Source organism: Salmo salar, chromosome 25, assembly GCF_965601325.2.
Source record: "Salmo salar chromosome 25, fSalSal1, whole genome shotgun sequence".
NCBI classification, from domain to species: domain Eukaryota; kingdom Metazoa; phylum Chordata; class Actinopteri; order Salmoniformes; family Salmonidae; genus Salmo; species Salmo salar.
This window is the reverse complement of record NC_138315.1, coordinates 18122503-18136765: the sequence shown is the minus strand read 5'-3', so window position 1 is coordinate 18136765 and position 14263 is coordinate 18122503. Positions and strand designations below refer to the sequence as shown.

The 14263-nt window shown below is 41.4% G+C and overlaps 1 protein-coding gene across 1 annotated transcript in view; it reads left to right on the top strand.

Moving 5' to 3' along the window:
- Positions 1-14263, top strand: part of LOC106586279 (contactin-associated protein-like 5) — a 130450-nt gene that overhangs the window by 76859 nt on the left and 39328 nt on the right. Inside the window, exons 6-9 of the mRNA XM_014173405.2 lie at positions 2570-2754; positions 2980-3123; positions 4192-4459; positions 11819-11962. Coding sequence (XP_014028880.1) covers positions 2570-2754; positions 2980-3123; positions 4192-4459; positions 11819-11962 — 741 coding nt within the window. The remainder of the gene's footprint in view (positions 1-2569; positions 2755-2979; positions 3124-4191; positions 4460-11818; positions 11963-14263) is intronic.

Here is a 14263-nt window from a genome sequence, read left to right as displayed (position 1 = left end):
TGGTCAGGAGCCCATAAAACGGCCTCTATACTTTTCAGCGCCATTCTTCAGACCTGTCTTCAGGTGCAACGTTAGCTATGCAAATCTTCCTCTTACATTACACGTCAGGTAGAGGCTATTTATTTAGCTAGTTACATCACAGCATAATAGCCTAGCTTCATTGCAGCATAGCCTGTCAAGTAATGACATAGCTATAAGCCAAATTGAGCTACTTACCAACAACACACCTGTCTCTGGTTTGACGGTTGACAGACCAAGTAGAAAGTAGTCGGATGTAATCCATATCCTGGCCATCTGCTCAAGATTGTTGAACAACTTTATGGAAGCCCATTTTCACTACAGCAGCTATTTTCTGAGCAAGGGCAAGTACTAGCCACACGTCTTATCTGGGGAAGAGGTTCCATTGGGCGAGTTCATTTTGCTTGACCCAGTGCCCCAGGTGGGCAGGGTTTGCTCATTTTTTACATTCTATGTATGAAAATACCCTCAAATTAAAGCTGACTGTTTGCACTTTAACTTCATAGTCATTGTTTGATTTCAAATCCAAACCTTTGGAGTATGGAGCCAAAAGAATAAAACATTCTTCACTGTCCTATAAATATGGAGGACACTGTAATTCATATCACAGGCCTAATAGTACTGTAGAGCTGTTTTTACTTGCACAATATAGCTGGATTGTCCCGTCCTGCCCCTAGGGGTCCACTGCCCTGCAGCGCCCAAATCCAACACACCCCGCTCAGCTTTAGTATTTTAGTGAAACATTCATTATTGGTTTTAGGTGTGTTTGTCTAAGGCCAGAGTGACAACCAACAGTATGGCAGACCACCAGGGCCAGGACTGAGCAGCCCAGCAGCTAGGGATTTCTTAAATAATTATCTCCCCTACGTGGGCATGTTTTCAATACAGATTCCTTTTTTGTCACACATTATTCCACATAAGGCATCCAGACCTTATGAAAGTTGCACAGTATACCTTTAATCATGTAATAAATCAAATCGAGTGATATATAACTTCACATTTCTGCCATCCATTGTGACTTTGTGGAATGATAATCAACCTTCCAGTTAATGGCAATTGTAACGGCTGTCAAATGGAGTAGACCAAGGCGCAGCGTGGTTAGTGCTCATCATGTGTTTATTTGATCTGAACACTGAAACAAAGAAACAGAAACTGACAGCCCAAACAGTTCTGTCAGGTAAGTAATACAAAAACAGAAATTAACCACCCACAAAACACAATGAGAAAATCCCTACATAAATATGGTCTCTAATCAGAGGCAATGAGATTCAGCTGCCTCCAATTAGAGACCAACCCTAAACAATTCCAACATAGAAACAGAAAAACTACATATTTAAACATAGAAATAGAATAACATAGATCAACCCCCCCCCCCCCCCAAAAAAAACCCACACAACACAAACACCCCCTGCCACGCCCTGACTAAACTATCATAACAAAAATGACCCCTTACTGGTCAGGACGTGACAGCAATGCATTTCTTAGCCGCTATAAATGCTAGGTTACACAGTTTCAACAGTCTTCAGTATCAACATTTCCAAGCAAACAAAAACAGGGAGAAGGGAGAATCTGTAGACATGCTGAGATAAAAGCACATACTCCAGAATTCAGCCAGCCTTCACAAGAGCGTAACATAAGCAAATATGCCCCCTTTTGTGTTTTACACCTTCAGCAGTGGAATTACATTTCTGTGTGCATTATATTCATGTTTACTGGTATATAATACGTTCTATGGATGGTATTAAACTACAGTAATTTATGTGGTCTCTATATCAGCCCATAATACAGTTTGGAACTCATCTTTAGAGGTTTGTCAGACTGTCTTAAAATTGTATAAATCTTTGAAGCTTCTGGCTTGTCCAGTGTTTGCTGCACAGACAAAGTATTGCATCTGCAAATGTTCACCTCCACGCCATCACAGACTGCTCTTCCCTGGTTGCCTGATCCTGCTGAGACCCCTGTCGCCATCTGATCCTGCTCAGATGAGGCATGACAAAGAAGTACCTTGCTGTACATTTATACATTATATTATCCAAGAATAAAGTCAATGGTTCAATAATTGAAATGAAAATTATTCCCAGATCCCAGACTGTAGCCTTCCCATCAACTCAAGATTGAAACAAAGGCTACAAAACATTCCCATACAAACAAGAACTGTTAAATACTGCTACCTGACAGATACTGTAGCTGAACTGGCTTTGGTAGCTAATAGTTAGCTAGCTAGTTTATTCACTTCAGACAGCACTTCCATTGAGAGGGGATGAAACATGTAATGCATTGGATAACATTACATGTCAGTTACACTACTAACTCAGCACTGGGGGAAGATTTTTTTTTTTTCTTCTGTTGAGCCAAACAGCAGTTATCTTGCCAGCGACATCAGTCAAATAAAGAATAGCCAGTTTCTGGTCTGCTTGCTTTTACAACTCTGAGAAAAAGCACAACACACACAGACAACAGCTGCCTCTGTTCGCACACTCTGTGGTGTCCGACCAGTCCTAAATCGTAAAAAGGTCATGCTTCTATTATCAATTTGTTTTTTTGTCTTCAGATGACACCCGGCTGCGGTTCAGCAGTGGTCGTGTTGCGGTAACTCTGGGCAGTCTTCTGGATGACCAGCACTGGCACTCTGTCCTCATCGAGCGCTTCAACAAGCAGGTCAACCTCACCGTGGACACCCACACGCAACACTTCAGGACCAAGGGGGAAGGAGACTCTCTGGAGGTGGACTATGAGGTGTGTCTATCCAAACATCCATAATATTTCCTTACAGTAGGTCTGAGTAGATTACACCACCAGCATCCAGTCAGAAAAACACATTGACCCAAAACCAGGGTGAGATTAAGAATAATACTTGGTCTATCTCATTAGAATCTGACATCTCGTTTCAACCTGACACTATACTTTCGTAGGACTTTTCTTCTATTTCTTTATATATTTCCCCTTCTTTCCTCATCAAAGCTCAGCTTCGGGGGCATCCCACTACCAGGTAAGCCTGGCACCTTCCTGAGGAAGAACTTCCATGGCTGCATCGAGAACCTCTACTACAACGGGATCAACATCATTGACCTAGCCAAGCGACGCAAGCCTCAGATCTACAGTGTGGTAAAAGCTTTTCAGCTACTCATTTTTAATGCATAAACTGTAGGCCAAGGCCACATTTATTTTGCTCTGAATTACCAATATATTAACTTATGTAAGTGATAATGCTCCATTGTGTTAGAAGTGGAGGTTAACAACACCTAACCTTAGAGAACTAGTGAACCGTAACAGTTGTTGCATAACAAATTACAGACTGCGGATAGGTATCCATGGGAATACAGGGTGCATGGCAAGAACCACTTAGAGCTGAGAGAATAGTCTTCTATTTTCTTCTCTTGTTCTTATTTTGGAAAGAGATCAGGGCTCAGTGATGAGTTGGAGCAGGAGCTGTATTCAGTGATCCATTCAATATAGAGGTATTATTACCTCCTGTAGCCCGAGGTAAATTGCATAATTTAAGGTAGTCCTCTCGGAGATGTCAGGGCCTTGTGCAGCCCCTAAATGATACATCTTAATGGATATTAACCTTGAGAAACCTTCTGTCTCAGTGGTCTTACAGCCCCAAACACAAGAGGTGTGATACACAACGGGTGTCACCCAACCTTTAACAACAAATCCGCTAACACTGAAATAGCATTAGCATAAATAAGTTATCAATGATTCACTGTGAGTTAGTGTCAGCCTATTGAAATAGAAGGATACTGAAATCAAGTTTGGTTGATTTGATGGAAGAGTCCCTGTGGAGGGTTTAGTTAACGTGCTCCATGTCGCTGCCACTCCATGTCACCAGGATCGATGATGTGTTCATCCCCACACTGCTCTGACCTTTTCCTGTGTACAGGAACTCATGTCCTCTGTACTGGCTCTTCCTGTCCCTAGGAGTCATAGTGGGGTTGGCAGTGGCATGTAACCCAGCTCCCTGCAGAGTTGATTTTATCTCATTCCACTGTTCTCTCTATTGTTCTCTCTCTCTCTCTCTCTTTTTTTTGGTCTCGTACTATACCCTCCATTTTCTTTCTCTCTTTCTAGAAGGGGGCCAGTAAGGATTTTTAATTAACCCCTAAATGTTGAAAGTTGATCTTGATCGGGGCAAGGTGACTGTAAGACTGTGTGTTCCATGTGTGTCACCAGGGCAACGTGACCTTCTCGTGCTCGCAGCCCCAGCTGGTGTCCACCACATTCCTGAGCTCCAGCAGCAGCTTCCTGTCGCTCCCGGCCACGCCGTCTGCTTCAGGAGGCTTCACGGTGCGTTTCCAGTTCAGAACATGGAACCCAGATGGGCTACTGCTCTCCACCCAGCTGTCCCTGGAGCCCCAGAGACTGGAGCTGCAGATAAGCAACAGCCGGCTGCGCCTGACCCATCACACATCAGCCCAGCAGAAAGAAGAGGTCTCCACCGGTGAGGGCCAGGCCAACAGCCTCTAGCCTAGCTGACCCACACTATGGGCTGGAATCAGTGGTTCTGCCTATGGGGACTCAGATTATAAAAGGCTATTGTATTCTAGTGAAGCAGGCAGACAATGAGAAACCCATTTTATTACTGCAGAGAATGTTTGTGGTTTTACACACAGATAGTCTGATAGTGATAGTAAAGATTATGAGTAAAGCTTATAAGAGGAGAGAATCCATTCAATTGGACCTGTGCTTATCTCTTCTGAGTTCACAAACCAGACCTGTGTTCAAATACATGTTTTTGAGTATTACATATTTTAATGTTTTTTTTTTCTGTGTGTTTCATTATTTTCAAATACACAGCCCAAAACAAGTACCAAATAGTCGACCAAATTGTATTTGAATGTATTTTTTTTTTTAAACGTATTTAAAATACAATTGTCAAATACCTGAGTTAATGCAACGTAATGTATTTGAGTCAGTGTATTTGAGTATTTTCAAGTACTTACAAAGTGTATTTCCAAATTCATTACAATATTCAACTTCTTGTATACATGATATCATAGGAAAATGTCATCCTGTCACGTTTTTTTCAAAAGGTAAAATGTCACAGTAGCGGACGTTTTTCTCAATACATTGCCATCAATGGTAAAATGTCAGCGTTACAGGGTAGTGATGCGCAGGTTGACTCACAACCCGATGTCCCCGCAGTTACAGTGTCTTCGGAAAGTATTCAGAACCCTTGACTTTTTCAACATTTTGTTACGTTACACCCTTATTCTAACATGTACTGAATTAAGTAAATCCCACAGCAATCTACACACAATACCCCATAAAGACAAAGCGAAAAACAGGTTTTTAGAAATGTTTGCAAATTTGTTACAAATAAAAAACAGAAATACCTTATTTACATAAGTATTCAGACCCTTTGCTATGAGACTCAAAATTGAGCTCAGGTGCATCCGTGAGATGATCATCTGTGAGATGTTTCTACAAATTGATTATAATCCACCTGTGGTAAATTCAATTGATTGGATATGATTTGGAAAGGTACACACCTGTCTATATAAAGGTCCCACAGTTGACAGTGGATGTCAGAGCAAAAACCAAGCCATGTGGTTGAAGGAATTGTCTGTTGAGCTCAGAGACAGGATTGTGTCGAGGCACAAATCTGGGGAAGGGTCCCAAAACATTTCTGCAGCATTGAAGGTCCCCAAGAACACAGTGGCCTCCATCATTCTTAAATGGAAGAAGTTTGGAACCACCAAGACTTTTCCTAGAGCTGGCCACCCGGCCAAACTGAGCAATCGGGTGGAGAAGGGCCTTGGTCAGGGAGGTGACCAAGAACCTGATGGTCACTCTGACAGAGCTCTAGAATTCCTCTGTGGAGATGGGAGAACCTTCCAGAAGGACAACCATATCTGCAGCATTCCACCAATCAGGCCTTTCTGGTAGTGGACAGATGAAAGCCACTACTCAGTAAAAGACACATGACAGCCCACTTGGAGTTTGCCAAAATGCACTTAAAGACTCTCAGACCATGAGAAACACGGTTATCTCATCTGATGTAACCAAGATTGGCCTGAATGCTAAGCGTCATGTCTGGAGGAAACCTGGCACCATCCCTACGGTGAAGCACGGTGGTGGCAGCATCATGGTGTGGGGATGTTTTTCAGCGACAGGGACTGGGAGACTAGTCAGGATCGAGGGAAAGATGAATGGAGCAAAGTACAGAGAGATCCTTGATGACAACCTGCTCCAGAGCTCTCAGGACCTCAAGCTGGGGCGAAGGTTCGCCTTCCAACAGGACAATGACCCTAGGCACACAGCGAAGACAACACAGGAGTGGCTTCGGGACAAGTCTCTGAATGTCTTTGAGTGGCCCAGTCAGATCCTGGACTTGAACCCATTTGATCATCTCTGGAGAGACCTGAAAATAGCTGTGTAGCAGCGCTCCCTAACCAACATGACAGTGCTTGAGAGGATCTGCAGAGAAGAATGGGAAAAACACCCCAAATACAGGTGAGCCAAGCTTGTAGCGTCATACCCAAGAAGACTCAAGGCTGTAATCGCTGCCAAAGGTGCTTCATCAAAATACTTAGTAAAGGGTCTGAATAGTTATGAAAATGTAATATTTCATTTTTTTTGTAATAAATTAGCAAAAATGTCGAATAACATGTTTTTGCTTCATCATTATGGGAAATTGTGTGTAGGTTGATGAGGAGATAAAAACGATTTAATCCATTTTAGAATAAGGCTGTAACCTAACAAAATGTTGAAGAAGTCAAGAGCTTTGAATACTTCCCGAAGGCACTGTATATCCGAAGGGCAGGCGAGTTTAGGGTAATTAAATATTGTATGGATGAAGGATGGGTGTGTCTGTAGGCTACATTGAGGTTTTTCTAGAATTATTTTGTTGTCTATCTGGCATTATTGCGTAAGCCTAAGCTTTAGGGCCTAACCGTATGCGTGCCAAATAGCCTACACGCCAATCGCCAAATGCTTTTGGGAACTGGTCCAAAAGGTTAGTCGATCCACTGAGGCAAAAAGGATAATGTCGGAGTTTAATTCAATAAGAAAAAAGCTGCGAAATTGAGAGTTCGGGAAGTGGTAAAAGAATACACATTTGACAGTCACAAGACGGGGACTTCGAATACGCCTATGGCACGTCAATGGAACTTTAGCCTACTGTTCAGATGGGTTAAATGGAAAATTAAATCTGGAGACTGACTGTAGGTCTATATCCTCTCACATAGGCTTAATATTAACTCCTGCAGAATTAATATTTTCTTGCAGTAAATTATAAATCAAATGTACAGTTGAAGTCGGAAGTTTACATACACTTAGGTTGGAGTCATTAAAACTAGTTTTTCAACCACTCCACAAGTGTCTTGTTAATAACAAACTATAGTTTTTGCAAGTCGGTTAGGACATCTACTTCGTGCATGACACAAGTCATTTTTCCAACAATTGTTTACGGACAGATTATTTCACTTCTAATTCACTGTATCACAATTCCAGTGGGTCAGAAGTTTACATACTCTAGTTGACTGTGCCTTTAAACAGTTTTTACAGCTTTATAATTCCTTGCAACTGGTCAAACTCATGTCATTTGGAAATTTTACACAGAAAATATTTCAATTTGTTTTGTGTTATTGCATTTTCTCCCCGGTCCTTAAACGGCTTTGCTCTGCCAACGAAGCAGAGATGACAGAGAAAACTTTACCGATGTCAACTTGATTGAAGCATTTATTCTATAAATTTATGATATTATTCTGGTGAGCAAAGGTTTATTTCAGTATTCTAGGGCAACATATAATGACAGATGAGAAGCTGCGTGTATCTAATTAAAGACAAGTTGACTATCAAATACCAAATATCAAATACATGTACCCCGCTGTCAAAAAAATGGTTATGTCGTTTCTGACTGTAGCACATTTTCTATATTAGCGGGTTAGGGTCGGATGCGAGCCTCAGATATTTAGCTAGCTCAATCGCAGTCAATGGGCCGTCATAGTTATGTGGGGGCTGTAGGTAATGTTTTTCTTTGAAAGAAAAGCCTTGCTCACTGTGGACCAAGTTTTCACTGTGAATAATTAATTGCACATGGTCATATGTAGGCTTGCGTTCATCGGGAGCGTCTGTTCAACAAATTTAGTTTCTAGTCTCAACCGTTCTCCCGATGTCACTCAAAAGCACATTAACTCGATGTCACATTAACTCTAAGCTTTAACCCTAACCCTAGCTTCATGTCCACTCCCAGCTCAACCCTTACCCTATCCTAACCGCAGTGGCGGCCGGTGCCGTTTAAGATCAGGGAGGGCAATATGAGCACAGCCTTATTTCTATTACAGCATATTGGATGACTGTCATTCATATTCCACCCAGCTCAGTGTAACATTGGCTACTACATGATACTTACATTTTCCCTAAATCCACCATGAAGTTGCTACAACCGAGCCTATGAATGAAAGTTTACAACATAGGTGCACAGGTTGAGAGAAAAATTAGAGTAATCAAGGTGATAGACAGTGACACATTCAATACCGCCTTGCACACTCCCACCTGCATCTAGCTGATCTAGGGTGTAATCATTAGTCCAACAGTTTGAAATGATAGTTTCTATTGTAAAAAGTCAGATATGTTTATCCACGTTCCTTTTGCTTCCACTTAAGAAACATTTTTCAACAGAATCTGCTAGGGCTGACCCCATTTAGTCGATTGGTCGATTGTTTGATCGATAGGCTGTTGGTCGACCAAGATTATTTTAGTGAAGCAGTTGCAAATATATAAAAATATATAGATATGGCACACGAGACACTTGTTGGATTCAGGCCTGTCTGAGAGGACTAATCCATTGTGGAGGCCGCGGGGGTGGCTCACCAGTATTACCAGTGGTACATTTACCATTAATTACCATCATTTCTAATCTACAATGTTTGTTTGGTTACGGTAATTTCTGTTAATGCATTCAATATATTGTTATTACAGTCTTACCGTTGTGTTTGTAGGAGTGGACACATTATTTGCGGAGCGCACAACCTAGGCTACACTTGTGAGAAAAAAGTTTTGGTTTATTTCATTCCATTTACAAGTATTAATTGTCTTTTGTTTGGAGCGTTCCTGTCAGTCTTGAGTAAGAACACGCACCTGTTTACGCATAGAAATAGGCCTAGGCTACCTGGCCTGCGCGCAAATGTAGGCTTATAAATGTGCCCATTTGGGGATCTGATACTATTTCAGATTGTCTTAACTCACCATTTTTCTTCGCCTCAAACAGCAAGTAAACAAGTCTGTTTTTACATCCATTGAGAATGAGAATTATTCCTCAACCTAGCTTATTTGAAAAGTCTTTCCAGCTCTCTCCCTTTCAATAATTACTCAGCATGAAAGGGGAAAAAAATGTAATGCTCTGATCTGGTGAAACGTCATAAAAAAAAGGCCTACCTGATTACTTCTTATCCCTTGGGCAAATAGCCTACAGCTGTGTCTGTCTTTCCGGGAGCTCACTGGTACCTGAAACTCTGAGGGCCCAGAATATTTTATACAATGTTGCAAGTTTGCTAGCAGGAGCTTTGGGCCAGACCAAGTTAATGGCTGATACAATGTTTCAAGTTCCTTGCAGACAGGCCATGCATATCCAATGTGATTTATAGGATATTCATTTTTATCAGGATATTTTCTACCTGCAATGTTTTTATTTGTTGGCTTCATGTAGGCAATTTTTTACATACTGGCAATGGCAATAGAAGTTACTTTTAAATCTGGATCATTTTCATTTAGATATCATTTTGAATAACCACATGAAACATGAAATGAATCTGTTCCATGAAAATGTGAATATGAAAATCATAACTGGCACGCAGATCAATAGAAATGGTATGATAACTTGCCACTCCAAATGTAAAAGGTTGCCGACCGCTGGTGTAGCTTATTACCGGCAACTTCAGGAGCATAAGGCCAGCAGCAGCATGCAGCAGAAGCAGGAGGGTCGGGAACAGGTTTTTGTCTTCTGGTGGAATTGATCTCTCTGAATTGATCTCTGGCTCCCTCTAGTAATTTGTGTCTTCATTTTTAAATCGCAGTGCTTAAAGCATTAGACATGCTCAGGTAACATACATATAGTTAATTGTATTCAAACATAGGGTGGGTCTATATATGGAAAAATACACATAATTATTTTTTTGACCAATTGATTTTGACCAAAAACAGACGACTCCCGGTCGACCAAGATTTGTTTTAGTCAGGGACAGCACTAGAATCGGCGGAATGAATACACCGCTGATCACACGCAAACACAATTCATAGCAGCCACATACAAACAGCATGATCACTTGCTCAATGTATAATTCCTTCTTGCATCTACACGCTCTCCTCCTCTCACCTTTTCCCTTCGCTTGTGGACTTCAGTGCAGTGAAAGAAGGAGGGAGATAGAGGGAGAGGGTGAAGGAGAGAGGGTGGAAAGAGAGATAGACAGAGTGGAGGGAGAAAGAGATAAGAGAGAGAGAGGGAAGGAGGCAGAGAGAGAGGAGGGTTCATGTCTGTGATGCCTTTCTCTATGCTTCCATGTTGTGATGTTAATCTTCCCCCATTGAGTGGAATGTATTCACTTAGGAATCAACCCTGTGACACTCATCATTTCCCATTGACTGCAATGTATTGACATAAGCTTCAACCCTGTGACACTAATCTTTTCCTGTTGACATAAGCGTCAACACTGTGTCACTAATTGTTCCACATTGACTGCAATGTATTGATATACACGTCAAACCTGTGACACTCATCTTTTCCCATTGAATGCAATGTATGTCATAAACATCCACCCTGTGACACTCATCTTTTTCCCATTGAATGCAATGTATTGACATAAACATCAACCCTGTGACACTTGTCTTTTTCCATTGACTGCAATGTATTGAGAAAAATGTCTGTTTTTCAAATCAAGGTTATCTGAATCCTTGTTTTGAAATGTATTGAAAAGTAATTGAAATGCCTGAAATAGTATTTGAACCCAGGTCTGTCACACACAAAGATGAGCATTTGGTTTTGTTCATTTTTTAATAACAATGGGGAGATGAAATATGCATGGAGGTGGGATTCCATATAGTTGGATTTAGTTATTTTTACATGCTTAGCAAGACATAGCAGACAGACAGAGTTATGTTTGACCCGTCTCTGTGTCTGTGTGCTCATTTGACACTGATCTCACTCACTGCAACATAATCAAGATGTTATCAGTAACAATCCGAGGTCGTCCTCCATCTGTTGCATGTTGGAGGCTTTTCAGAGTCAATGTTTGAACCAGGTGTGCTTTTTTTGTTTGTTTCAAACAATTTACTGCCTGAAATCTAGCACATTTAATTACATTCCATTGTAATTCTCCTAGCCTGCAACCGTGCAAGCAGATGGCAAGCACAGAGGGGATTGTAGACAGAGCAGACACACACAGAGCTTGGATGCCCTTCACTGTAAAGGCCTGAGCTTAATTAAATCAAAAACCAAAGATTATACCACTGAGGTTTACCATTGGTTCCTTCTCAGAATGGAACTACAAACACAACAGATGGGGGTTGTGGGTGATCCTTTGTTTATTTGATAATGTAAGGGAAACTATATGAAATGTGTGTGTAGTGTGGAGGGAGATCCATAAAGTCAACATCTGCGAGAGCAACAGAGTGAATGCAGAGGTTTGTTGCAGACAAACAGATTGTATATCTAAATATAAAACTGTACTGGACATTTTTTTCGTAAATTGTTTTTATAACAGTGTAGTTGCTATGGTAAAATAACAGTGATGTGCAGAGATTGATAGTGTATTTTAAAGTCTCCAAATCACCCAGAACCTACACCCTGCTGTCTCCACAGGTCACAGAGTGAATGATGGACTGTGGCACTCCGTGAGTCTCAGCTCCCGAAGTCTCCAGGTCACCATGACTCTGGACAATGAGCCGTCCTCAACCATTGAGCTGGCGGACCACATGGACGCAGGAGACAACCTCTACTTTGGAGGTAAGAGGACAGATAATATGACCAATAGTTCGTTAGGTTTGAAAATATGTTCTGGTATTTACAGTAGAAACGCAATGACTTGATTAAACTGGGGACTGTAATACCTAAGAAGCCTCACTCTTTGGCATCGTCACTCAAGTGCCTTAGTGGCTCTTAATTTACATTGGCTTGTAAGCAGAGATTTACTTAATACATCCCTGTACAAACTTTAGCTTCCCAAAACTTGCCATGTACTGTACATCTCAAATCTTCTGATAGCTGGCGTTTTACTAAGCTGCTTTTAAAAGGCTTCAACTTGTATAATGGCATGTCTTGGCAGGTTTAACTCTGCTCTCTTTTTTTACATGATTGTCACTAAATCACAAATGTTGTATTTTCTGCTTGCATGTCTCCAGTCAATAAGTCAGTCAGCACAATTAGCAACTTAACATGCAGTGCCTTCGGAAAGTATTCAGACCCCTTGACATTTTCCACATTTTGTTACGTTACAGCCTTATTCTCATCAATCTACACACAATACCCAATAATAACAAAGAAAAAACACGTTTTTAGATTTTTTTGCTAATTTATTCAACAACAACAAACGGAAATGTCACATTTACATAAGTATTCAGACCCTTTACTCAGTACTTTGTTGAAGCACCTTTGGCAGCGATTACAACATCGAGTCTTCTTGGGTATGACGCTACATGCTTGGCACACCTGTATTTGGGGAGTTTCTCCCATTCTTCTCGGCAGATCCTCTCAAGAGGTTGGGAGGTTGGATGGGGAGTGTTGCGGCACACCTATTTTCATGTCTCTCCAGAGATATTCGATCGGGTTCAAGTCCAGGTTCTGGCTGGGCAACTCAAGGACATACAGAGAATTGTCCCGAAGCCACTCCTGTGTCAGCTTGGCTGTGTGCTTAGGGTCATTGTCCTGTTGGAAGGTGAACAGGTTTTCATCAAGGGTCTCTGTAATTTGCTCGGATTGTCTTTGCCTCGATCCAGACTAGTCTCCCAGTCCCTGCCACTGAAAAACATTCCCACAGCATGATGCTGCCACCACCATGCTTCTCCGTAGGGATGGTGCCAGGTTTCCTCCAGACGTGAAGCTTGGCATTCAGGCCAAATAGTTTAATCTTGGTTTCATCAGACCAGATAATTCCCAAGTGGGCTGTCATGTGCCTTTTACTGAGAAGTGACTTCCGTCTTGCTACGCTACCATAAAGGTCTGATTGGTGTAATGCTGCAGAGGTAGTTGTCCTTCTGGAAGGTTCTCCCATCTCCAAGGAGGAACTGTAGAGTTCTGTCAGAGGGATCATCACATTCTTGGTCACCTCCCTGACCAAGGCCCCTCTCCCCCAATTGCTCAGTTTGGCCGGGTGGACAGCTCTAGGAAGAGTTTTGGTGGTTCCAAACTTCTTCCATGTAAGAATGATGGAGGCCACTGTGTTTTTGGGGACTTTCCATGCTGCAGAGATGTTTTGGTACCTGTCCCCAGATCTGTGCCTCGACACAATCCTGTCTCTGATCTCCATGGACAATTCCTTCGACCTCATGGCTTGGTTTTTGCTCTGACATGCACTGTCAACTGTGGGACCTTATATAAACAGGTGTGTGCCTTTCTAAATCATGTCCAATACATTTAATTTACACTGCATCATCCTTTAGAAGTTGCGTCATACTGCAGCACAGCTTGTGTTCTGCTGCAGAATGCTATGGCATGTTATTTAAGTGTCAGCCATTGTTACCATTAATGCTAGTTAGTGCTAGTTTGACCACCAGAAGACATCTTTGAGAAGCATTTGACTGTTTTCAATATTGGCTGTACGAGAGAATTTAAAACCTTTTTTGTAAGATCATAGTATATGGGATTGATTTTAAGAAATGTAACTTAATTCATTTGATTAATATTATGGTGTTTCTATTCCAAGAAAAACTAAAACTAAACCCTCAGAGTTCCGTAAAATAATCCTAATATTTCCACACCATAATTGTAAGCTAACCAATACCCAAATGGAGATTCAGTGAAAATAAAATCTCATTGATTTATCAAGACCAGTCCCCATGCTTGTCTCAGAGCAGCGTGAAACTGTGCTGGAATAGTTGACCACACGCGGGTAGGCTATTGCTTCAAATCCTATTATAACAGCTAGATGACTTTGGGTGTTCCAGTAAGCAACAACTTGTTGCCTTCATTAGCCTACTTTATTCTTAAAAGAACTCCAGCACAGAGAAGAGAAAGGAGCCTTAGATAATTCAACAATAAAGTGATTGAATTCAGAAATGCTTTTGACCGTTTTTAATATTGGGCATCAAC